This window comes from Papio anubis, chromosome 4 (genome assembly GCF_008728515.1).
Source record: "Papio anubis isolate 15944 chromosome 4, Panubis1.0, whole genome shotgun sequence".
In the NCBI taxonomy this organism is placed as follows: domain Eukaryota; kingdom Metazoa; phylum Chordata; class Mammalia; order Primates; family Cercopithecidae; genus Papio; species Papio anubis.
This window is the reverse complement of record NC_044979.1, coordinates 28,406,439-28,430,040: the sequence shown is the minus strand read 5'-3', so window position 1 is coordinate 28,430,040 and position 23,602 is coordinate 28,406,439. Positions and strand designations below refer to the sequence as shown.

At 48.3% G+C, this 23,602-nt stretch overlaps 2 protein-coding genes across 5 annotated transcripts in view; both read left to right on the top strand.

The window, feature by feature from the left end:
• Positions 1-7,884, top strand: part of KLHDC10 (kelch domain containing 10) — a 68,905-nt gene extending 61,021 nt beyond the window's left edge. For all 4 annotated transcript variants that reach the window (XM_003896590.3, XM_031665160.1, XM_031665161.1 and 1 more), the window contains 2 exons: positions 1,604-1,743; positions 2,705-7,884. In XM_003896590.3, coding sequence (XP_003896639.1) covers positions 1,604-1,743; positions 2,705-2,914 — 350 coding nt within the window. In that variant the 3' untranslated portion in view covers positions 2,915-7,884. The remainder of the gene's footprint in view (positions 1-1,603; positions 1,744-2,704) is intronic.
• Positions 7,885-11,804: 3,920 nt separating this feature from the next.
• Positions 11,805-15,054, top strand: LOC101004413. The gene is made up of 2 exons (XM_003896591.5): positions 11,805-14,209; positions 14,597-15,054. The coding sequence occupies exons 1-2, from the start codon at positions 13,954-13,956 to the stop codon at positions 14,803-14,805; spliced, it is 465 nt and encodes a 154-aa protein (XP_003896640.1). The 5' UTR covers positions 11,805-13,953; the 3' UTR covers positions 14,806-15,054.
• The last annotated feature ends 8,548 nt before the right edge of the window (positions 15,055-23,602 follow it).

The following is a 23,602-nucleotide window of genomic DNA, read 5'->3' as shown; positions in this document are numbered from 1 at the left end:
GTTTATACTGTAGAGACCTCAGCGAACATTGTATTAAAATTGTAATAACTCCTTCAGAGTGGTATTTCATAAAGTTGATTCTGTTCTCTCTCTGATGCCAAATGGAACTCTTAGCTCATTCTTTGGCCATATTACAACAAAGGCGTTGTATGGCTTCAGAAAGCAGCTGCAGCTACTTTAACTAAATGTGATAAGTGACTCCTCTCTGGATAACCTTCCTGTCTTTTAATTTACAACTTATTTCATCGTTTGATATAGCTCTTAAATTTTTTCTGGGAGGAAAGTATGTATAAATGAGTTAGATAGCCTGTATGCTTTTAGCAACTTAGTTCAGATATAACTGGGATTATTCTGCCATCTCTAGTTCAGAGGGATTTTTTATTGTGCTCCTGCTTTCTGGATAAAATTTATAGATAATGACATTGCTCACATTTCTCTCTCTGAGAATGGAACTGTACCTTAGGTTTTCCTTGAATCCTAGCCAAAAAAGTTTCCAGTGCATTTTATAGCTTAAGTATTGTCTTAAACTTGGTCTAGACCTGAGTTAAGAAATTTATTCATTTAATTCTTTGAGGTCAAGCACCATACAAATAGAATTCAACCTTAGTTCTAGGCATTTCATTTGAAGGTTCACATAGCCTTTGTTACAAGTTGTCTAATTAGTTATAACTAACTGATTTTACCAGAAAACCCACACCTCTCATTTTGGGAAAATTATTCCTAATAACTGTACAGATCAAACAGAGCTTCAGTTTGTCCTCTTTTAGCTGAAGAAAGCTTGGAAGAGCCTCTCTTGTGTTCCTAAACTGAACACTGCAGTGAACGTTCCTCCTCAGAGACTTTAGACTCTATGAACAGATAAATGTATGGTCTTTCCAGGACATTATTTAAAGAAGAGTTTGCAAACTGGTGGCCTGCACATGTGTTTTGTTTGGCTCATATATGTATTAAAAATTGTTTTGAGGCCAGGGGTGGTGGCTCATGCCTATAATCTTAGCACTTTGGGAGGCTGAAGCGGGAGGGTCATTTAAGCCCAGGAGTTCAAGACCAGGCTGGGTAACATAGTGAGACCTTGTCTCTTAAAAAAAAAAAATTAGTAGCCAAAACTTGAAAATCAAAATATTTCATTTTTAAAAACATCCAGATTTCCAAGCTTGCCTTGAAAAAAAATGGGCAATCTGGCAATTGCCAACCTTAAGTCTCTTATAGTAATGAACAGCTGGGGCTGCATAGCTGTCACCTCTTTTAGAGCATGAGCATTCCTGTCTGTTTTCCTGAGCCTTCTGTTTATCTTCCCTAGACCCCTTGCTCATTCACTTTCTGTGCCTGGAATCTGTAGGTATGTGTTTGAGTTTGGAAACCTTGACATGAAGGCTCCCTAGAGGCTTGCATCCTTAGTCCCAGTGAATACCCTGACGTAGCGTCTCAGTTCTATTGAGGGACAAGACAACAGCATGAGAGGCAGCACAGCAGAAGTCGTCTGTGTCATGGGGCAATCTACTTCACTGGCCGCATGTCAGCTGGCTGTGTGACCTACTCTAGAACACTCCATAGTTTTGGCTGTTTTCCTTTGTGTGATCTTGGCTTTCTCTTTTCTTCATAGATGTATTTATTTGTGGGGGCTATAATGGAGAGGTGATCCTGGGAGATATCTGGAAGTTGAATCTGCAGACTTTCCAATGGGTGAAGCTCCCAGCTACCATGCCAGAGCCAGTTTATTTTCACTGTGCAGCAGTTACACCAGTAAGTTTTTATTTTCATATCTTCCTTATGTAGTTACAGATGATAAAGAAATCTTTTTAGAGATATTAGCAAGAAAAAAACCCAAATATGGGCAAACCTTAAATTATTAATAACGTATTTTTAACACTTCCTCCCAAAGCTAGGCCATCCTCTGAGAAAAGAGGAGAAAAATCATCACACCCAAATTTGCGAGAATCACATAAATGTAAGAGAAATGCTACCTGTGGCATTCCGGCCCTGACCGTGATGTCAAAGGTGTCCTGGGAGGGTGGAATTGTTTTACCCCCTTGATACCATATTATTGAAGGTCCCGCTCATTTCTTGAAGCGATGGCCTTTATTTTCATCTTTGTATTACCAACATTTGGCATTTTGGATACTTAATATAGTTTTAGTTTAATGTTAGTTAATAGTGAAATTGTTTGTTGTTGAAGTAAAAAAAATTCATAGTTATAGGCCGGGCGCGGTGGCTCACGCCTGTGATCCCAGCACTTTGGGAGGCCAAGGCGGGTGGATCCCGAGGTCAGGAGATCAAGACCATCCTGGCGAACACGGTGAAAAAAAATACAAAAAATACAAAAATACAAAAAAAAAAATTAGCCAGACGTGGTGGTGGGTGCCTGTATTCCCAGCTACTCAGGAGGCTGAGGCAAGAGAATGGCGTGAACCTGGGAGGCAGAGCTTGCAGTGAGCTGAAATCGTGCCACCGCACTCCAGCCTGGGGGACAGAGCAAGACTCTGTCTCAAAAAAAAAAAAAAACCAAAAAAACCACATATATATATAGTTTTTCCCTTAGTAATTCGTTATTTAAACCCTCTTGATCTCCACATGATATTGGGATCAGTGAGGAATTCTTGTCTCATTTCAGTTTGATTCCATCTACTGTGCTCTTTCCCCGCTGAGTCTTCAGCCTTGTATGTTTCTCTCCCATTTGAATTTGTCCTCTTTTGACCACTCTTAGGCTGGTTGCATGTACATTCATGGAGGAGTGGTGAACATCCATGAAAACAAACGGACTGGGTCATTGTTTAAGATCTGGCTGGTCGTACCTAGCCTGCTGGAACTGGCATGGGAGAAGCTGCTTGCGGCCTTCCCTAACCTTGCAAACCTCTCCCGAACACAGCTTCTGCATCTTGGACTCACACAGGGACTCATCGAACGCTTGAAATGAGGATTTCTGGACTGTTCATTGATACTGGAAATGTTAATTTAAAGAGACTCCTTTATTTATGGGCAGTGTAGAATGTGCTACAAAGAGGATTGGTTACCCTGATCAAGGCCTTATTTAGAAAATACATCAGATGCCTTTCTGTAAATTGGTTTTTCAGTTTATGGACATCTCACTTTCCCACGTGCTTCCTTCTTTGCTTCTCTTCCTCCTGACCCATTACATGCACATGTATTCACATACTCCCTCTTCCTTCTCGATGGAGTTAAGGGAAAGCCTGAAAGTACCTTAATAATGTTTTTAATCAAGACAGATTCATTTTTAAAGGAATTCTGAACAGTTCCATGTCATACAATGTTCTAGAAATTAAAACATCACCAACATAAACAAAAATGAAATTAAAAAATTTTTACATCTAGCAACAGCAACAACCACAAGTTTAGGGGAAGCTGAGAAGGCTAACCTTGGGAATCTTGCAGGTTATACTTAAACCTAGATGTTTAACTTAGTGTTTTCAAGATGTGTCTAATTGACTAGTAGCTGGGTCTGATGGCAGCAGTGGTTGCCATCTTGTTGCATAGATAACTCAAACCTACCCTTTGGCTTTGAAGGAAGGTTAAGCAGCCCAGCACCTCTTGGTTAGTGATTTCTTTCTCATCCTCACGGTGCCAGCAGTGGGTAGAGTTGGCTGTCAAAGGACTCATATGTGTGTCGTGGTTGTGCTCTTTGTTGTTGCTCTTGGAAATTATAGCACCAAGAATGTTTCAAATGGAAACACTTGTGGTGGCCAAAGTTCTTCATTCTGGCAGTTTTGAAACTCTCTTATGCTTATGAATGGTTTTAAATATCTCTTTGACTTCTTCATGGGGAATTGCAGACCCTAAATATGTGGTGTAAATGCCGTGTAACATGAACACAAGTTCCCGAGGGAGGCCAGGGAAGAGCCAGGCAGAGAAAACCTGCATCCTCTGGGCTTGTTAACTTGGCTTCCGCTCAGGCTATGGTCTTTGGCTATCATCTTGGCCATTTCCTTTTGAGAACTTGTTTCTTTTCTAATCTCTGGGCCAGGTACCTGCCATTTTCTCAGGCAGTTGGTCCTTGATTTTTCCCTTAGCTTGTTGCTTTCTTTTCTGTCTGCTTTAATGTGCATGGTGCTGTGAGTAATTGTCTAGTTATTGGATACAAGGTCTTGGGGGTAAAGCCACAGGTCATCCTTCCTGAAGAACCAAGTATCATTTAAAAACTAGCATGAGGAAGGAATGAAACTGAGTAGCATTCATTTTTTGTGTGTGAAATTTCAGTTCTGGTTTGTTTGATTTGTTTTTTTAAATTCTAAAAAGAATGACATAAATTTTCACTTGCTTTGCCATCAGGCTGCTAGGGGAGCTGAGCAAGAGGCTCACTATGCGCATGTGTAAGCCACAGGTGTACTCAAGGTGCTGAAGGCGTGCAAGGGGCAGCACTGGTCCTCCCGGGGCCACCTCACAGCAGGAGACTTGCATGGGAGAGTTGGAACACACCTTTCCTTTAAGTGCCTCTTTTTTCACCTAGCTTTTAAAGTTATTCTTTTTCCTTCATCTCAGAAGGGATCTCTTTAGCTTATGTGTGGATTTAAAATGACCTTTGAGCTACAGTTAAAAAGTTACCATCTGGTGTTCAGTTCTGGGGAAGAGAAAACCGCGGCCTCCAGACATGCTCCTGATTTCTAGGCCTTATCATACCATCCCCTCTGTGATGGGTTGAGTTCATGGAGCCTGTATTCTGGGAAGTCTTATAATAACCACGCACCTGTGAACTTGGGTCCTTTCTGGGGAGTGAGGAATGTGGGAGAGAGGCAGGAAAAGGAGCAGCTCCTCTAGGGGCCCATCCTCCCACATCTTGCCATTACCAGTCTGGGTAGCCCTTAACCTCCTGCCACCACTGCCAGGCTTGCTTCTCTGTGCTCTCCCAGAGCAAGCCAGTCTGAGCAGCTCCATTAGTCCAAAACAGAGCTTTGCTGCATGACTCCAGCCTGGCCTCTGGATATTTGGTGGAAATATATCCCAAATTGAACAAGCCAGGCTGTCTAGGGTGGCAAGAGGATTTTTGACCTGGATTTATACAGGGACCAAAGACTGAATGCTCAGCCTCTGTGCTTAGACTTTCATGGTCCTTAGGATAGAAGCAAGTCTCTAGCCCTGCTACACCAGAGAGCTGAAGAGAGATGTGGTCTGGTTCCATCCACACTTGCTGGCATCCTTTGTTAAGCCTCCTGAGGGCAGTCTTCTTTGAGGTAGACCTTGGAGGCCTGACATCGAAGACCTGTGTGTTTTATTTTCATGAAAGTATATATCCTTGGTCTAAAGTGTCTTCTTTTGATATAACACTAGTAAAAATGACGTGGTATGACCAGCACTGAGTGCTATAGAACCACACATGTGCACATGTTCTGGATGCCAAATGACTGTGTGTGAATGACTAAGTGTAGATAACTAGAAATTAGATAGGGGTCATCAGGCATTTCAGTATACCTATAACCAGCACTCGAAATTCCTGACACTGTTTACTTGATTTAGGAAAGTTTATGCCTGCTGCTTCTCTGCCTCTTTGAGGTACTCCCAGCCGTCTTACTACAGTCCTGTAAATTTAAGTGCAATATGTAGAAACATATGGATATATACAGATTATATATAGGGTGTAACTATAAAGCAGGTAGACTACTTTTTTTGCGTCTTGGGGAAGTGAGCTTATTACTTTAGGGTCAAATTATGCCAAGAATTTTAGATGTGATCAGCTGGCTTAAGCCAACTCATGGGAAAGCTGGATTTTCAAGTCTATGTTTTCTTACTCCAAGATGGAACTCTTAGAGACTCATTGTTCCTTAAGTGTGTTAGAGTTGAGATTTTTTTCTCCCTGTTATCTTTGCACTAGCTCATGTTTGCATGTCTTACATTTTGTTGCCCGAGAACAAGGAAGTCCATCTGTAAGGAGTTTCCTAAATGGAGAATTAAAACCTAGTATTTAACACTATCCATTCTCCCATGTATATACTAATTTATCTGGGAATGTAACACTTTATTAAATGAAGAAAATTATGCTTTCTTCATTTAATATTTTCCACATCCTGGAAAAACTATAAACTGACACAGAATAAATTGAAATCTTAACTATTCTTCAGGGGCTAAACAAAACCCTTTCCATTGGCAGAATCTCCTTTTTTCAGGGCCATAATGACACGATGTAAAAATTTGCTTTAAACCATTCATGTCCTTACATAGCTAGATTTTAAAGTGTAATAAGCATATTAACATTTTTAAGCAAAAGATAGGTTAACAGTGACCTTTGGTTATCCACCAGTAGCAAGAGTAAAGCACAGATCATTGAAATCCATAGATAATCAGTGAATCAACTTTTCTATCAAACAGTAGATGCATTTACATTTATTTTTCCTCTCTATCCTTTCCTCTAAGCACCTGTTTTTCCATGGAATGGGGCTAATGAGTAGTTAGAAAAGGAAAAGGAACAATCAGTAGGAGCTGACAACCAGTGACCATATAAGCAGCTGAGTGCCTGTAATTAGTCAGTCTGAACAATTAGAGTTGAATGCTGACATTAGGAACCACAGGTGGTAATCCTGAGTAGATGTAACTCTTCAGCATCATCTCCTGCCCTGAGCTCCAGGCCATCTCTCCTCTAACCACCAAAGAACTCTTAGTACCTATGGGAAGGAAAAGCTGTGTGCAACACAGAGAAAATTCCATTATTTGAACACATTTATTTGGCTCTTGATAAATACTTGCTTTTCCTCTGATCTTGCAAGATGTCCTCCATTTTCCAATCACACAACTTGGCATGTAGGAAAGGTTGAATGATCCTCTAAGACTGTGTTGGTCTTAGTATTCTGTAAAACCAATTTTTTTTTTTTTTGTGTGTGGTCTTACAGATGTTTAGAAAGTGGCACAGGTTACTGAATTGTCTACCTGCCAGCATTCTGATGTAGCACAAAAAGCTATTTTCCTTTATTTTTTTGTATTAATTTTTCTGGCATTGAGCTCTAGGGTGGATGAAGGTTTATGGTCCTCTGATTATAAGCTCCATTCTAAAAACTGGTCACTGTTAGCTGAAATTGCTGTGGTTCCCCAAATGCCTTGGAACTCCAGACGCACCCGCAGGGCCTGAGGTAGGTTTCATAGAGTTCTAGGACGTCTGTGTGCGTTGCCACCAGATCCTGTCTAGCAATGGCCTTTCCCTTCTAAGATCATTAGATTCAGCCAAAAGTGACCTCTTCCCTAGTCTGGTGTTATGAACAGAAGTTCTGAGTTGTGCTACAAAAGTAGTTCCATCTTTTTATTGTAATTTTCATGTTTTTAATTTGAAAAAAAAAACAAAAACTTTTTATAAGATTTTTTAAGGGCCCTGCTTAGTCAGTGTACAGGATGGAGTCAGAGGCAATTTTCAGGAAAACAAAAAACAAAAAACAAAAAACAATGTCACCAAGCGGTAGTAATTGTTATCTTACTAGTTATACATTTAGAATATAAAGGAGGCATCAGAAAACACACTCTCTAAAGCCACTTCCTTGTGCACAGAGTCTGCACAGGGAGAGCACAGGCTTCTCCCTGGAAAAGCACCTGCCAATGACGAATTTCCTGGAAGAACCTAGGCAAGAAAGGAAGCCTCTTTCTGAGACGCAGTCTCTGGGAGGTGAGCCTAGCTTTGCTCTTCCTACAGGGTATGCTTGGGCCATACACAATGCTCGCCTTACTTTAAAGCTATTTTGCCACAGTCCTGTTAAATAGTGTGGACGTCCTTTTGCAGTCTGGTGTGCATGCCATATGATCAGGACAGCTTTTCCACTTTACTCGGTTTCCTACAAGCAAGTAGGAAATATAGTGAATTTACCCTAAAATGTCCAATCTGTATTTATGTACCTTGTCAGTGTTTTGCTGTTGGTTTTCTAAAACAATCTGATCAATAAATCTTATCCAAATCGATTTGGTTCAAGGCCACCTTGATTGTCTGATGGTAATTTGTGTGTACGTGAGCGCACCTGTATGACAGAAGCATCAGTCCTACCCACCTCCACCACCCCCACCAGGCTCAGCTTTTCTCTGTAATATCTGTGAGTCATCTGCCTTCCACCCCCACTCCGCGGTGGGTTCTTTATCTGCTCACTGTCTGGAACTCCTGGACACACAAGAGTTCCCTCACCAGCACGCTGCTCCCTCCACAAAGACATCAGCAAGGGAGCAACTGCCGGGCAGCCCACACTCCCTCTCACCGCCCCACTCCCATGTTCCCCAAACCACCTCGAGACAAGTTTGTATAGGTATATCAAGACTTTTCTAAAGGGCTGGAAGAGCTACAGAGAATTCAAAGGGAAAATGTGAACCTGTATATGTAGTCATATGACTGTCTTTATGATCTGAGGGAAGAGCCCCAGGAGCTGCCGAGCCCTGTGCAGGGGTCCTCTGCGGGTGAAACTACACTTCCTAGCTCTGCCCTTGGCCTTCCAGAAGCTTCCCTCACCAAAACCTCTGTTTTGTGATACTGCAGTCTCTAATCCTCTAACCCTTCTCCATGCAGTACTTTCCTCCATGTCTGTTTAGTCCAGAGTAGGCAGGCAAGGATACTCCCAAGTCTGGTCATTTTTCAGGTCTCCCTTCAAGAATTGCACAAATGCCTCTTATTTTTCAGTGTTTCCGTTGGTTAACTATTGGATTGAGCACACCTTCCATGGACAAGTAATCTTAGATATTACAATATACATCTACAAGGAAGAAGAGAAGCAGTTTCTTTTTTTTTTTTTGAGACGGAGTCTTGCTCTGTCGCCCAGGCTGGAGTGCAGTGGCGCAATCTCGGCTCACTGCAAGCTCCGCCTCCCGGGTTCACGCTATTCTCCTGCCTCAGCCTCCCGAGTAGCTGGGACTACAGGCGCCCGCCGCTGCGCCCGGCTAATTTTTTCTATTTTTAGTAGAGACGGGGTTTCACCATGGTCTCGATCTCCTGACCTTGTGATCCGCCCGCCTCGGCCTCCCAAAGTGCTGGGATTACAGGCGTGAGCCACCGCGCCCGGCCGAGAAGCAGTTTCTACCCATTCATCCACCTTACAGTTAATACTTTATTATGCAGAGCAGTCTTCTTTCCTTGGGTTTATTTCTCCTACCTCTTAACTATACTCCTCTCCAACCTACCAGATATAGGTAATGGACCCTATACCTTTCGGTCTTTAGACCAGCCAGAGCTTTGAAATGGACTCTTATGTGCATCTGATTTGGTTCTTAATATAAGGCATCTAAGACCCATCTTGGCCTAGTGGGAGGGGTTTCAGTGGCCTTTATGTGTATACAATTCTAGTTTGTCAAAATGATATTGTTAAGCTACTGTAATTGAACAACCACATTTTCTTGTAGTTAATCTTCTGCAGTAATTGCTTGAGGGAAGAAAACACTGGTAAAACCATCCAGTTTCCCTACTGCCTTCACATGAAAGGCCAGGTTCTAGCCCAGTGCTAAAGCAATAGAGCTTTGTGCAATAGTGGAAATGTTTTGTATCTGCACCATCCAATATGGTGGTAGCCACAAGCCACATGGGGCTTTTGAGTACTTCAAATGTGGCTAGTATGGCTGAGGAACTGAATTTTTAATTTGATTTAATTTTCATGTATTTATATGGAAATAACCACACATGGCTAGTGGCTACCTCTTAGTGCAGTTCTAGAAAGAGATGACCTGGGGGGTTAGGAGACAAGGGCTCTGCTCTTGGCTCAGTCCATAATAGCCCTGTTCTGTATGCAACTTGCTTTTCTTTGGGTCTTGGTTTACTCATCTGTCACATGTGAGGTTAGCTAGATAATCCCCATATCTAACATTCTTTATTTAGGATGTTTGGCCAAAAGCCTGGAGCATAGTGGTGAGTACCATAGGTGTACAGCGCTAGGACTAGAGTTACCCCTTAAACTTGATCCTGATCTTAAGATCACTGATCTCATCATGGTGGGAGGTCTACTGCCCGCTCCAGGTGGTTCCTTAGTGAGTGGCACAGTCAGGATTTCCACTTGCATAGTGCAGGCTCCAAGAAAAAGTATTGAAAATAGAGTAGGGACTAGAACACGGCCACTGCCAGGCCACCTGTAACCCACTGGTTTCAAAATCATGATCCATACTTGTTAACAATACAGATTCCTGGGCCCAAACCCCAAGGATTAGATTTTAATAGGTGTGTAATTTTAATAAACTCTTCCGTTGATTCCAGTTCAGCTGGTTTAAGATGTTTGGGAACCACTGTCCCACAGCTGAACTAACTGGCCAATGCTGGCCAAGCAAAAGTAAACTTTGCTACTTTACTTTTTAATGTCATATTTCATTGTCCAGCAGGGGACTTCATTGCAAAGGCCAGAATGAACGTTTCCCAATCCTTGCCCCATTAGAACTCAGTGGCAGACGGAGTACACAAGTATTCTCCACTCCTTGGAGAACCACTAAAATAACAAAGTGGCCCTAGTTTCCTTTTCTCTGAAATGGGCCAATAATAGTAACCTCTCTCCATACTACTGTGTGGCTGAAATAAGTACATATGGGTAGAGTGCCTCAAATGACACCTGGCATATAGTAAGCATTATGGAGATATTGACTGTGATTGCTCTCTAGTTGATGGAGTAAGAAATAAAAGTAAAACCTGGGTGTGGTGGCTCACGCTTGTAATCCCAGCACTTTGGGAGGCTGAGGCGGGCCGATCACCTGAGGTCGGGAGTTCGAGACCAGCCTGACCAACATGGAGAAACCCCATGTCTACTAAAAATACAAAATTAGCCAGGTGTGGTGGTGCATGCCTGTAATCCCAGCTACTCGGGAGGTTGAGGCAGAAGAATAGCTTGAACCCAGGAGGCGGAGGTTGCAGGGAGCCAAGATCGCACCATTGCACTCCAGCCTGGGCAATAAGAGTGAAACTCCATCTCGGGGGAAAAAAAAATGCTTACTAAAAATTACAAAGTTAACCAATAAAGAAGAAACTAAATGTAGGACAAGGGAGGGAGGGTGGTGATGCAAGGGAGCTGAGTTCTGCTCTCCATAGCAGGAAGGGGATAAACAGAATGTCTCAGATTGAAGCAATAGCCGGGTACACATGTAAATTAGAGATACAAAGGTGGGTATCAGGCCGGGCACGGTGGCTCACGCCACTTTGAGAGGCTGAGATGGGCAGATCACCTGAGGTCAGGAGTTTGAGACCAGCCTGGCCAACATGGCAAAACCCTGTCTCTACTAAAAAAACAAAAATTAGCCGGGCATGGTGGTAGATGCCTGTAATCCCAGCTACTCAGGAGGTTGAGGCAGGAGAATTGCTTGAACCTGGGAGGCGAAGGTTGCAGTGAGCCGAGATTGTGCCATTGCACTCCAGCCTGGGCGACAGAGCAAGACTCCATCTCAAAAAAAAGAAAAAAAAAGGTGGGTATCCAAAAAGCAGCCACAAGAGCTCACAGAGCTCATGGTAGTAAGACAGGTGATGAGGCAGAGGGGCTGTGGCAGTGACTGCTGGTTTTTGAGTGTGATCCTGATTTTTTTTTTTTTTTTTTTTTTTTTTAATTTTTCTGCCTTCCTAAAGCAGAACCTTCTGTAGCTCTTTCAGTCTAGCTCTTCTTCAGAATATGGCAAGTCTGAGTCTCTTCTGACCACTAAGACAGGGTGATTCAAAGCATGCAGCTAGAGTATTCATATTTTCAAGTTCCTCCCTGGTTCAGCTGCAGCCTCACTGGTACTTGAGAATCTTTGATTTAAAAGCCAATCCTAGAGGCTAGTGGAAGGAAAAAATGGAGGGGAGGGAGGAGGTTTTTAAAAAATACACACTCTGTCAAGTTTTAGATGTGGGGTTTTGTTTGTTTTTGCTTTATTTGAGACAGGGTCCCCGGCTGGAGTGCGGTGGCTCGATCACAGTTCCCGGGCTCAAGTGATCCTCTTACCTCAGCCTCTTAAGTAGCTTGGACCACAGGCATGTACCACTACACCTGGCTTAGCTGTGATTTTATCCTGTTGCCCAAAGCCTATTCCTTACCATCCTCTCCATTAATAAAATCAAGCAAGAACATTATTGTAGAGCAGAGGTTTTTTCTTTCATCCACAGCCAGGGGAGAGGAGGTAGTTTTGAGTGACATACAAAGCCGACCCAGCCAATCTGCTCACCCTGCACTGGCCTTGCAGCCTCAAATGCAAAAGCAAGAGGCTTCTCAGATTCTCCAGCAGACAGCTCAGCAGGGGGACCTCAGCAGCCCATGCAGGAAGGCAGGTGCCACACACCGCTCAGGGAGGTCAGGAGCCATCCCAGCCCAGCTCCAGGACTTGGGAAGAGAGGGCAGAGACAGCCGGGAGCTCTGACCACGTACTATTTGGGGGCCCCACAGCAGGCTGGGAGCTTTAGAGTATTGCAAATGACATCCATGAAAAGAGAAAGCAGCTGCCATGCAGCCTGTGTCACCTTAGAGGGGTCAGACTGGTCAGTTTATCCTCCTCGAACCTGCCACCTAGAACCGCCAGGCTGAGAAGGCTTTCACCATGACCACCAAGGATGTGTTCAAAACCCCCACCCCACTGTCAGGGAGCAAACTTAGTCTCCCAGCCCCAGAAAAATACATCCGGGCCATCCAGGCATCTTCTGCACCTGGGTTATTTACTACCCAAACCTCACCTTGAAACAGCTAAGACCAGGTCATGGTTCAGGATGTCGGCCCCTGCCTGGGCTCACCCTGCACGGTACAGGCTTGCTGTCCACAAAGATGCAGTTTATAAGAACAGTAGGCACGGGGGTATCTCAGAGCTACTTGCATACTAGGGCATCCAGGATGAGAACTCCAGCTTTACACCGGATCTAACCCCGGACCCCAAGCACACACACTACCCCAGAGCCCAGCCTCTCCACCCACTGCCATGTCAACCAAGCATTTCCAGTTCATTTTCTCCTCGGCAAGCTTGTATTGAATCGCAGGCCTAGAAGTTTTATCCCCGTTTCACAGATTGGCAGGCTAAGACAAGACAAATTCAGTGGTTTGCCAAGGGCCAGAGAAGGGAGCCCAACTCTGCAAGCCTGCAAGGTCGCGTTCATGAGAACTTTCATCCTCCTGTGACCCGGCGGCAGGCACATGGGCCTGGGTGGTTACTGAGAAAATTCTTTCAGAAGGGCTTTCGGGGACGTGAAGTCACCCCTGGCTTCCCGGGATTCGGGATTCGGGATTCGGGGTTGGGAGCAGCCGCGCAGGAGCGGTGAAGCCAGAGGCCAGGGCGGTCCGTGCTGCGGGTGGCTCCCCAAGGCCCGGTGCGCTGGGCTGCCCGCCCCGCTGGCCATGGCCTGGTCACCTGCAGCGCACAATGCTGGGGAGGAAGAGCCGTGGATTTCAGTCTGTATGCCCAGATGATTAAGAAGCTGCCGCCCGCTAGCGGGGAGGGGACTCCGCCGGGAAGTGGCGGCCGCACGTCCCATACTGGAGGCCACCGTCGCTCACCGAACATCTGGCACGTGCCGTTGGTGCTGGGGTGCTGCGGGAGCGGGCCCTGCCTTCGGGAAGCTTCCATAGGGGAGGAGGCGATCGATCAGACCACAGCAAACGAGCAAGATGACCACAGTGGCCCATGGAAGGGGACTAGGAGCAGTGTGGCTTAGAAACAAGGAAAGCCTCCTGCCCGGTGTGCACGGGGAGTTAGAAAGTGTGACCATACTGTTCAGGGCAGGGACAAAACCCAGCTTCTGGTGTCTTCTGCAAGGGGAAGAAGCCTGGTGGTGGGAGCCAGGGCAATCCCCGGGGAAGAGGCGGCCCCGCACAGATCATCAGGGGCTGGGACGAAGGGTTTGGCTTCTCTAAACGCAGCGGGAAGTTTTAAGCCAGAGCCACACAGAGCATCCCTGTAGCTGCCGCAGGAGAGTGCGCGGGGTTCCCAGCAGGGCGAAAGCACCTTGGGGCCGGGACACTTCTGCTCCCATGACCCCCGCCCCAGCAGGGCGCCCCTGTTTGGGGAACAGCCAGCAATCAGGGACAGCGCCCCAGGCCCCGCTAGCGCCAGCACTGGCAGGAGGGACGCATGGAGGTCGGACGGAACTGGGGAGGGGGCGCTGGCCAGGGTGGTCTCAGGCCCTCCCCACTAAAGTCAGCTCGACCCAGGGCCTCTCTGCGCAGCCCAGCGCGGCTTGCCGGAGAGGCTCCTAGGACCGGAGGGGAAGCCGCTCTGAACCGGAATGATCTGGTTTGGAGCGGGTTGGCTCCCTCCCTGCTCCCCCGCCCACTGCTCTCCCTCTCCTTCAGCGACGGGCTGGTTTTTGCCGCAGTCCCTGACCAAGGTAAACAGGAGGGAGGAGGAAAGACGGCTCTGTTTCCATAGCAACCCAGAGCCCAGAGGGCAGGCGCTGTGGTTCTCCGGGATGTGCGGGGGTGGCTTCGGGGAGAAGAAAAGGCTCCCTGGAAAAGCCACAGGGAGGAAGGACCCTCCCATGCACACGGTGGGCTGCGTTCAGAAGTAGGGGATGGAGGGAAAAGGAGAGGGGTCAGGCACCCTCGGTGAAGTGGAGAATTGAGCAGGGGCCTGGGGACACAGAGACACATAGGGCCAGGGGTCACACCGAAAATGCAGGCGCACACCCTCTTCTGACCACTCAACCCAGGGAGCAGACAAGAGGTGCCAGAGCGCTCAGAGCTTCCGAAATCCACACCTCCCTGGTCCTTTCCAGAAAACCCTTCCAGGGGGCAGCTCAGCCCGCGGACAACCACAGAGGTGGGATCTGGCCCCAAAGACAGGTGTCACCTGAAACAGGCCACTGTTGTCCGGCTGCAGTATGCTGGGAGGACCAGCTCCCGCTCCACCCTGCTCCCCCTGGGAGGAAGGTTGACCCCTGCGTGGGAGTGTGACTGTGGAAAGGCATCCTTGCTGCAGCTGTGACTGTGATGGGACAGCAGAGTCATGCATAGGATTCTAGGGCTGGGGGTCCCAGAGGGGTGGCCCCGCCCCTCCTGGGGGCCAAGGACTGTCACCATGTCACTACGGCACTCTCCAGCTGCTGACCGAAGCCCTCGCTGACCACAGCCCTGCCACATTCCAGGTCTTCCCTCTGTAGCAACGTGAAGAGACTGCAGTGAGGTGTGGAACTGGGCAGTTCTTCCGGATTCATTAAAAACTGGTTCCACCACAGGAGTCAGCCTGGCCACTCAGGTGTGGGGCGGGTCTCTCCTCATTTAGCTTTCACCTGCATGCCCAGGGATAGGAGAAAACGGCACAGAGAGAGGTTGTAGAGGGTAAGCATCCTGCCCTGGCAAAGCTGAATGAATGCGGGTAGCTTCAGCCCAGTGAAGCAGCGGCAGGGGCGCCTGTGGGAACCTGGGTGGAGGTGCCCTCTGACCTTGGTTTCACTGGGCCAGGGGGTGAATGCTTCTGGCAGTGGAGCTTCCAGGCCCAGAAAACCCAGGCCTCTTCTCACGGGGGCCCTCAGGTGCTTGTGGACTGCCCAGAGACAGAAGAGAACTGAGGGTGGGAGGGCCTGCTTTCGCCTGCAGAACACCCTGAAATGCCCCATTTACCCAGCTCCCTCCAGGGCCCGCACAGTCCAAACTTCTCTGGCCTCAACTCCTACCACTGTGCCTTTGCTTCCTCTTGACCAGCCACGGTGGCTTCCTTGCTGCTCCTTGAGCGGTCAGGCGTGCTCCCTCTTTCCGGAAGTCTCCTCCTCCAGTATCCACGTGGCTCCATGCCTGGCCGCCTTCAGTTTTTTAATGTGGTCTTCTCACTGAGGCAGAGCCGGGGCTAGGGTGAGGCAAGTGAGGCAGCAAGGGCTTTCCTGCCCTCTCTTGTTAAAACTGTCTACTCTCCCCTCTGCTCAGGACTCTCCTCTCCCCGTCCTCTTCCCAAAGAATGGAGCACCATCTTGTTTAGTAGGCACGCTGTTTATTTCCGGACTTTCTCCGTTAGAATGGAAGTGCCATGAGAACTGGAATCGTCTCTGCCTTGTTCTTGTTCTGTCTGTATTCTTCAGAGCCTAGCACATAGTAGGTGCTCAGTGTACACTGTCAGATGGAGGGGCGGATGGAGGGATAAATGGGGCCATAGGGTCAGTAGGCTGTGTCCTTCCCCAGTTCCCCTTCCAACAAGTGGGAAGTGTGCTGCGGCCTTAGAAGAGGCTGGCAGAGTGGCGAAACACACTCCTGGTGAGGCACACAATGTGAGGTACAGGGGTTACAACTAAAAAGAAAAACAGACTGGCCTTAAAAAAATAACAAAGGTGGAGGCTGCTACTTCCACCAGGCCCAGTAGCCCCAGCCAGGCTTTAAGAGTCCTCCTACATCGACCCGGTGAGGTGGTTCACGCCTGTCATCCCAGCACTTTGGGAGGCCGAGGTGGGTGGATCACTTGAGTCAGGAGTTCAAGACCAGCCTAGCCAACATGACAAAACCCCACCTCTACTAAAACTACCAAAAAAAAAAAAAAAAAATTAGCCAGGTGTGGTGGTGCACGCCTGTAATTCCAGCTACTTGGAGGTTGAGGCAGGAGAACTGATTGAACCCGGGAGGCAAAGGTTGCAGTGAGCCGAGATCAGGCCACTGCACTTCAGACTGGGTGACACAGCGAGACTCTGTCTCAAAGAGGAAAAAAAAAAGAGTCCTTCTACATGAAAACTGCTAGCACAATTGGAGAAATTAAATTCATCCTGAGGCCAAGACTCTGCCCACCGGGAAAAGCAGGGTGGAGGGCAATAGCCCAGGTGTGCTCCCTGCCCCTACCCCACACCAAGGACTCTGGGGATTGTGCAGGGGCAGTGGCAATGAGGCAGCTCTCTGTGGGTTCAGCCCAAGTGGGATGTGCTGGAGGCCTCCACCACTACCAATGGGCTCAGCCTGGCAGCGCATTGGGAGGGGCTGGGGGAGAGGAAAGAGGGGAGAAGACCCTCTTAGAACCACATTAGTGCTTCTCTCAGACAGGCAGCCCTGACACCTGCACTGGGGGCTCCGCGTGCCTTTCTGCTTCCTGTTCCTCGCTGTGTGTAACCAGCAACAACAGGTTTTCACAGTTCCATCCGTCGAAACCCCCACTTGCAGAGTGAGTCACCTTCAATTTCCTGCCCGCCTGCCTCTTTCCTGATTGACCTGATAAATTCAGGACAGCTTTTATTGCTTTTGGCGAAAAACTGCCATTAAGATTTACAGAGCCGAAAGCTGGTACAATGTAATCTTCAGAGTAATTTACACAGTGAGTTTCAAAAGATGAAAAGTTAGCATTTCAGAGGTAATTTCATAAAAAGGATTATCAGATTAATCACTATGTCAATTTAATAGCAGTGTCTCAAATAATTAATTAGCTTTCTTGAAGTCAGCAATGCAAGAAAGGACTCTAAAAGGAATACAAATGGCTGTGTCAGACAGTAAGTATGTTTTGGGCAATCGATCTTGAGAGAATTCTTCTTGGAATTACACCGGTGGAATGTCAGGCGTGGGCTCATTGGCACAGAGACAAAACCAGAAAGTGAAAAGCTCTTGGTGCGCCCAGGTCTCCCGAAGAGCCTTGGGACGTGATTGCTGGGGGCTTGTCTGTACCCGCAGAGCGAAAGCTGACCTGCCACATGTTGAATTGTCCTGTGACACCTGGAAAATATGTCTAACCAAGCAAGCCACTGACAGGTTGCTCTAATGGGAGATCCAGGTGTGAATTGCAGTCCACTTGTGAATACAATCAATGCCTGGACTGGTTATAAACACAGCCCTCCCTGTTTCATAGCAATACCACTCCAATCAGCTGCCACATGGCAGGGCAGGGCTGTGTCCTTAGTGGATGCTCTGGATTGAATTGTGTCCCCCTCCACATTCCCCCAGAAAACATATATGTTGGAATTCTAGCCTACAGAACCTCAGAATGTAACCTTACTTGGAAATAGGCTCTTTACAGAGGTAAATTAAAGTGAGGTTCACGCCTATAATCCCTGCACTTTGGGAGGCCAAGGCAGGCGGATTACCCGAGGTCAGGAGTTCAAGACCAACCTGGCCAACATGGTGAAAACTCGTCTCTACTAAAAATACAAAAATTAGCCAGGCGTGGTGGTGCGTGCCTGTAATCCCTGCCACTTGGGAGGCTGAGGCAGAAGAATTGCTTGAACCTGGGAGGCAGAGGTTGCAGTGAGCTGAGATTGTGCCACTGTACTCCAGCCTGGGCAACACAGCAAGACTCTGTCTCAAACAAACAAACAAACAAACAAAACCAAAATGAGTTTATTAGAATAGGCCTTAATCTAATACGACTGGTGTCCTTATGAAAAGGGGAAATTTGAACCAAGACACACACACAGAATACCACGTGAAGATGAAGGCAGAGATCTGGCTGCAGGTCTGTCTATAAGCCGAGAAACACCAAGGCTTGCCACTAGACCACCAGAGCCAGGAGAGAAGTATGGCAGATTCTCCCGCACAGTCCACTCTGCTGGCACCTTTACCTCAACGGCCAGAGCCCTGAACTGTGAAATAAGACATCTCTCTTGGTTGAGTCACTCAGTGTGCGACACTTTGTTTTTGTAGCCCTGGGGAACTCAGACAGTGGGGCCTCATGGAAAGAGTCAACTTGAGCGTCTTTGTTCTTAATGTTCCTATGTTTTTCTAACCTTTTTTTATACACAGGCTCGGGGCAGAATGTGAAGATATGACGCATCTCAGTAGGTGCAAGCGTATTCTCTCTGTTAATCACTATTTCTTTTTCTTCCTTTTTTCTTCCTTTTTTTTTTTTTAATTGAGACAGAGTCTTGCTCTGTCTCCCAGGATGGAGTGCAGTGGTGCAATCTTGGCTCACTGCAACCTCCCCCTCCTGGGTTCAAACGATTCTCCTGCCTCAGCCTCCCGAGTAGCTGGGATTACAGGCGCCTGCCACCATGCCCGGCTAATTTTTTTTTTTTTTTTTTTTTTTGTATTTTTAGTAGAGATGGGGTTTCACCATGTTGGCCAAGCTGGTCTTGAAGTCCTGATCTCTGGTAATCTGCCCAACTCGGCCTCCCAAAGTGCTGGAATTACAGGCCTGAGTCACTGCACCCTGCCCACTATACTTTTTCCTAAAGAACTGAAAAAGGGTGCGGTGGCTCACACCCAGCACTTAAGGAGACATGCTGGCGGATCATTTGAGCCCAGGAGTTCGAAGCCAGCCTGGGTAACATGGTGATACCCCATCTCTATAAAAAAAAATACAAAAGAGTTTGCTGGGCCTGGTGGTGCACTCCTGTAATCCCAGCTACTTGGGAGGCTGAGGTGGGAGAATCACTTGAGCCTGAGAGGTCAAGGCTGCAGTGAGCCAAGATCACTCCACTGCACTCCAGCCTGGGTGACATGAGCGAGACCTAAAGAGAAGACTCAGATGCTTTCTCCTGGGGTTGCTGACCTAAGGCTCTGAGCCTAGAGCTGATGGGAGCCCTGTGACTTCTGTCTGGGGACAGCCTGCCCTAAAGAGAACAAGGCAGCAAGGCAGAGTGGATTCTGGTGACACACGCACACCTGGATGCACACACTTGGCCAGGTGTTTTAGCTGCACGAGCTCTGCAGAAAAGCCTCCTTGACTTTAAACAGTACTCGGGTTTGGGTCTCAGCAATTCTGCTTAGAAATGTCATATTCTGGCCTGGTGCGGTGACTCATGCCTGTAATCCCAGCACTTGGGAGGCTGAGGCAGGCGGATCACTTGAGCCCAGGAGTTCAAGAGCAGCCTGGGCAACATGGCAAAAACCCATCTCTACAAAAAAAATATAAAAATTAGCTGGGTGCAGTGGTATGCTCCTGTAATCCCAGCTGCTAGGGGGCTGAGGCGGGAGGATTGCTTGAGCCTGGGAGGCAGAGGCTGCGATGAGCTGAGATGACGCCACTGCACTTCAGTGTGGGCAACGGAGTGAGGCCCTGTCTCAAAAAAAAAAAAAAGAAAAAGAAAAAAAAAATATTTTGGTCTTTGCCTACCTGCTCACCAAAGAGAAAATCCACCCTCAAAAGGTTGTGCAAATCAAGCACAAGGATAAAGTCAGGGTGACCAGGAGAGTGCCAGACCAATGGTAGGTGTCTGATTAGATACCCCAGGGGCCACTGATGCCACATTTAACAGCCTGAAAGGAGCCGTGGTGCCAGCCTCCTGAGCGGCACCACCCACCCAGATGCCTCCAGCCCTCGCTGCCGAGAGGCGTTTCCCAGGGCGCTCTTCTCACCCTTCGGGGAGCAGGCTGTCTCCTCAACACCACCTCTTCCCACCAGTTTGGCCTCCCCAGCCTTTGTAGTCAGGAGTGCTCCCTGGTAGGATGACAGCTAGTCCCTTCAGGAAGGGCACCGGTGCCCAAGAGGCCAATGACCCCTGGAGCCTGCGTGTGACACCCAACCAGTACCCAGGGTGAAGCTTCCACGGCTGAGGAGTTTCCATAGGAGTCTGAGGCGGGCAGCAGGGTGTAAGGGGAGCCAGCCTAGTGGCTCAAGGCTGCCAGCAGCCTCCTCCTCAACAGCCCTCTTGGGGCACAAGAGCCCAGCTGCTCCCTCGGTGTGCTTCCAAGAGCGGAGCCCAAGCCCCAGCTGTGGTTTCCACTCTGCCGCCCCGTCCAGTCTTCCCGCCTGCCTTGGCCTCTTTTTCCCAGGGCCACACCAGATGGGGCAGCAGCCACTCCACCACTGCAAGAGAATGTATGGGAACCTTCCGTGGAGGCACTGCCCTCCTGGCTCCAGAAGCCTAGTCTCCCTTTCAGTGGCTCCTTGAAAAAGGGACAGCCAGCATGAGCCACCAAAACTCTCTCCTCTGCTTGAATGTCACCATGGGCAGTGTGCCTCTTCCCCGCCTTTCCACTAGAGACTTAGGTTTAGGCTGTCCCTGGTGACAGCAAGGTGGCTCCAGGAAGAAGTGTAAATCATATACTTGGGCTTGTAGGAAGAATCAGACCTCCCCACTCCCCCTTTTTTTTTGTTTTCCGCCAGCGTAATTTATCTCCTGCTCCCAGACTCCTGCACATTTCTGCACTGGGGGCCTCCTGTGGTACCTTGACCTGCCAGCCCTTCCTGAAGGTGCTGCGTCGTAATGTTTGGCCTGGAATAGGGAACAGAGGGCTGGCTTGGGGCGGCGGCAGTGGGCTGCAGGAAGCAAACAATATTTTAAACCTAAGCTGCTTAGGGGCATAACTCTTCCTCATTTGGAAAGCCTTTTTTTTTAAACTTGGGTCCTCGAATGGTGGAATTGCTCACTCTTCCCTGGGAGGAAAGTCAGGCCCAGATGGTGTCATCCCTTTCCCATCCAGTCTGGCAAGATCACAGGAAGGGCCAGCTGGTGGCTTCCTTGTTATTGTAAAGTTATTTAATTTTTTTTTTTGAGAAGGAGTCTCGCTCTGTCGCCAGGCTGGAGTGCAATGGCACCATCTTAACTCATTGCAACCTCCACCTCCCGGGTTTAAGCAATTCTCTTGCCTCAGCCTCCCGAGTAGCTGAGATTACACGCATGCACCAGTGTACCCAGCTAATTTTTGTATTTTTAGTAGAGAAGGGGTTTCACCATGTTGGCCAGGCTGGTCTTGAACTCCTGACCTCAGGTGATCCACCCACCTCGGCCTCCCAAAGTGTTGGGATTACAGGTGTGAGTCACTGAGCCTGGCCTAATTGTTTTTTAACGTTTTACTGATTAAAGTTTTGAAATTTCCAGAGACCAGATGGGAGCCAAATAATATGACCCTTTTGGTTTTCTTATAATGAGATCAGGTTTGGGAGAGACCTGAGATGGTGAAGCCGTCTGCTGGGTACCCTGGGACCTGTTGCCCAGAGGGCTTGGCAAGCCATGAGTACTTTCATCCTCCTTCCTACAGGGAGTATTGCCTCTGTTTTTCCAGAAGGTTCTTGTAATGGTTTCTGTAGGACCGTGCACTTCATAGGCTTCAATTAAAATTGGACTCAGCTTGTGGGTGGAGAGACTAAAGCCCTGTGAACACGTTTGATCCTGCAAGTCCTCAAAGCCTCCTGCTTCCCGAGGGGCAGCTGGGCACACCATTATGGAAAGCGGCATTGAAGATGTGCTGTCCCCTTCCCAGATCCTGCTGCCTGGGGACCATCAGTGAGGCCCTCTCCCTGAAGAAGGGCACTCTCAGTCTTGCTGGGCTAGAGGAGGAGGCTGCGGGGGTGCTGGCTGCAAAGGGCTGAGCACAGAGAGAGACCTGGCGAGGTGACGGGGGGAGGTGACTGGCTCAGGCTGGCGCCTGTCCCACTTCACTGTCAGTCAAGCAGATGGAGAGGTGGGTGCTCTGCCTGCTGCCGCCACCTGCCCCGCGGCCTCGGCTGCGCCCATTTCTGCTCCGGGTCTGCCAGGAGGAGCTCAGCCCTCCTCCTCATGTTCATCTAGTGAGGTGGGGGGAGGCGGTCACCCCAGGCAGGTGTGGGTGTGGAAGACGTAGCCGCAGGTGTGGGACCACTGCAGTGAGGGGCTCTGCCCTGACTCCAGGAACTCCCACGGGCTCTTAGGGTCTCTCCAGGTTGTCGCCATTTCATTTCTGCCCGCAGCTGGGCATGGGCTGTGTACGGAACACACATTAGACCCTGGGGAGCAAAAAGGAAACAAAAACAGGAAATGTGTCTGCTCTCAAGGATATTATTAAAATGGTGAGAAAACACAAATCTACCCACGAAATGGCCTGAGAACAAAACGCACCCAGTGGTTGTGATATTCACGCTACTTAAACCAGAAGGCTTCGAATGGGCACAGTGCAGTGGGGCTGAGGGGGCTAATCAGAGGTGACATTAAATGTTCAAGAACACTAGCATGCAAGAACAACTGCGACCCTGGGAGACGTTTGCTACCAAGTAAACTGCAGGGCCCCACCACCCTGGAAAGGCGCCTCAGCAGGTACTGAGGAAGACCAGGCCGTGGCTCCCCGAGGTTGTGCTGTGTGAACTCACCAGCTGCAGTTACCGGGAAAGTTTGCTAAAAAGGGCAGGTTAGGAGGCCCCAGGCCTACAGGTTCTGATTCAGTAAATCAGCGTGGGCCCAGACCTGCACTTTAAGGAAGGGCCACAGGTAGCTGTGCTGTAAGAGGGACTGAAACCACACTTTTTTTTTTTTTTTTTTTTTTTGAGTGTCTCTCTGTCTCCCAGGCTGGAGTGCAGTGGTGTGATATCCGCTCACTGCAGCCTCTGCTTCCTGGGTTCAAGTGATTCTCCTGTCGCAGTCTCCCGAGTAGCTGGGATAACAGGTGCCCACCACCACGCCCGGCTAATTTTGTATTTTTAGTAGAGATGGGGTTTCAACATGTTGGCCATGCTGGTCTCGAACTCCTGGCCTCAAGTGATCCGCCTGCCTTGGCCTCCCACAGTGCTGGGATTACAGGTGTGAGCCACCGTGCTCAGCCAAAACCACACTTCTTCTTCTTTTCTTTCTTTCTTTTTTTTTTTTTTGTTGAGACAGTTTCACTCTCATCACCCAGGCTGGAGTGCAATGGCACGATCTTGGCTCACTGCAACCTCTGCCTCCCGGGTTCAAGCGATTCTCCTCTCTCAGCCTCCCTAGTAGCTGGGATTACAGGCACACGCCACCACACCGGGCTAATTTTCATATTTTTAGTAGAGATGGCGTTTCACCATGTTGGCCAGACTGGTCTCAAACTCCTGACCTCAGGTGATCTGCCCACATTGGCCTCCCAAAGTGCTGGGATTGGTATGTTGTTTCACAGAGTCCGCCTCAAAACCAAATCCTAAGAAAAATTGCTCTTATTGTTCTTAG